The sequence below is a fragment of the Oncorhynchus mykiss genome, chromosome 12, assembly GCF_057628025.1.
Source record: "Oncorhynchus mykiss isolate SJ-2025 chromosome 12, ASM5762802v1, whole genome shotgun sequence".
Classification (NCBI taxonomy): Eukaryota; Metazoa; Chordata; class Actinopteri; order Salmoniformes; family Salmonidae; genus Oncorhynchus; species Oncorhynchus mykiss.
In genome coordinates, this window is record NC_143033.1 from 30,298,963 (window position 1) to 30,301,560 (window position 2,598).

The following is a 2,598-nucleotide window of genomic DNA, read 5'->3' on the forward strand; positions in this document are numbered from 1 at the left end:
AATCCCCTTCAGACCACGTGTACCTCGAGCATCGAGGGGTCTAAAGTTTGAGTAGAGACCACAAGAATCTCAGTATAAGCTATGGTTGTAATGGTTGTTGAAACTCTGAGACTATCGATTCCGACAGAAAAAGAGCAACTCTTCAATACTAATTACTAGTCTGCAGCTAGGAATTATGTACCATTGAATGCGAAGACCGACAACCGCCGAAACATCTATTCTATAAGAACATTTCTGAATGAGACTCTGAAGTATCCATTCTAACTACGAGACTTCATGGGAGCAGATTGATCACATGAACTTTCCAACAGAAAGACGGACAATTCCAACAGAGATCACGACGACACACTGAGTGTAAATATATATTGATTGCAATATTCCCGAATGAGTGAGCGTTCATGGGCAAAGGATTAGCATTTCAATCAATGTAATTATTAACTGTGTAGGGATTTTTGTCTTTCGCGCCCTTCTCAGTCCACACCCACTTCACTTTGTCTACCAAGTCGCCATATCGGCTTAGCCCACTAGGGAACATCACCTATCATTTCAAATAAATGATTAAGACAATTGATGTATGGATGATTCATAGTGCAGGCTGGGTTCGTGCAGATAACCAACGATTTACACGTTCGGAATTAGACTAATGTGAGGTAAAGAATAATTGATCAGATATTAAAATATCTGAAGAGTTTTATATTAGGAAAAGTATAACTTTGTAATCTGAAGATTTTCCTTTGTGCTCCGACTTCCTAGTTAATAACATTTACATGATTAGTTTAATCACGTAATAATAGTTACAGAGAATTGGTTTGATAAAATTACAGTCTTCAGTTTAATGATGCCAAAGACACGTTGCATATAAATGATCAACTAAAGGCTTTTTCATTAACATTTTTAAGGGCAGCTCTGGCACAGCTTTTCCTTGAGGGCAAAACCTCTCAGGCCTCGAATAAATTATCAGAATTGGTTAAGGTTAGAGTTTGTAATTGGCTTAAGTTTACGCAAAAGGAAATCGATTGGCAACCATGTGTTTACACACTCCAACATCACCCTTGAGCCATCTCCTTCAAAAGAAAAATGTCATTCCATGATTATGTATTTTATTATAAAACAGCATTAAGAAGATGTTCTGCAGTTTCTTACATTTCATAGATTGTTAGATATATAATATCTATGTTATATGTACAACCAGTGTAATCTATACTATTACTTCAACACAATACAAACATTATAGATAAATAGAGAAACATGTACAATGGAAATCAAATCAACAGCCCTGGCTACTGTATTGACAATATCCTATTCTTATTATAACAAAGTTTCAACAGCTTCACTCTTATGGCTTGAATACTTAACCCATAGATTGCTGGATTAAGAATGGGAGGGAATATCAAAAAGTAAAGTGACATAAACACTTGAGTTCTGTAAGGTAAATGACTTGTGTCAAATCGGCTTTGCAATATTTCAAAGTAGCAACCCACAACGTAGTTGATAATAGCAAACAGGTGTGGAGTGCAAGTTCGCAGTGCTTTGAGTTTGGATTCTTTGGAAGATAATGCACAGACTCTCAGGACATGTGCATATGAGTAAAGTATCATAACTAACTGTGGTACACTATACAAAACCACAGACATTAATCCTATTATGTTCACAACAGACGTATTTGTACAGGAGAGCTTTATAAGTGAGTAATTGATGCAGTACAATTTATCTATAGTTTTATCACAAAATCTCAGTTGAAGAGTTATAATGAAAAAGATGAGAAATGCTACCAAAGGGTAAATCCAGGTGAATGCTACAAGTTTATACACTTTTGTCAGAGACATGATGGTATGATACCGCAGTGGATGGCATATAGCAACATACCTATCATAAGACATCACTCCTAAAATTGTAAATTCAACAATAGCATATGTATGTATACAATAGATCTGTGTTCGACAGCTGGCTAGAGATATCTCACTAGGGTGGGAAGCTAAATTTTTCAACAGTGCTGGCAGCAACGCAGTGCTACCATAGAGACCATTTACTGCCAAGTTACACACCAGGAAATACATTGGTTGATGCAATGTTTTCTCAGTGTAGATTACTCCAATTATAATGACATTTTCAGCAACAATTGCAATGTACAAAATAAGGAAAATGCTGAAGTACAAATACTTAAGATCCTCCATTCCAAAGTATGCAGACAGTATGATGGATGATACTGTGGATGAATTTTCCATCACCTGAAATGTATTTATTCAAATACTGTAAGAAAATAAATGCTTAGATGTTAGAGGTAATGTCCTAAATTTAACAAATTTTCCATCACCATAAATGTCTTGTTTTTAATTTGTATTATATGCTATATGTGAAATGTCTATAATAAGTAGGGGAGACTGGGGACAATTGTTTCACAGGTCAGTTGTAACAGGCATACATAACTCAAATGAGAAACTACTGTTATTCAATAGTATGATCCATGGTTATATCTCTCATGCCTAAACATATTTGTATTTTTATTGTTAAACCATACATTTTGGGGGGTTTAATTGACAAAACATTTGAGGCTAAAAACAAATATATATTTTTGTCACCTTTCTTTTTGTATTATTA

The 2,598-nt window shown here is 34.9% G+C and overlaps 1 protein-coding gene across 1 annotated transcript; it reads right to left on the bottom strand.

The window, feature by feature from the left end:
* Nucleotides 1–1,280: 1,280 nt before the first annotated feature.
* LOC110536842 (olfactory receptor 4B13-like) lies at nucleotides 1,281–2,225 on the bottom strand. Its single transcript, XM_090191374.1, has one exon. It carries the CDS (start codon nucleotides 2,223–2,225, stop codon nucleotides 1,281–1,283), a length of 945 nt encoding a protein of 314 aa, XP_090047500.1.
* Nucleotides 2,226–2,598: the final 373 nt, after the last annotated feature.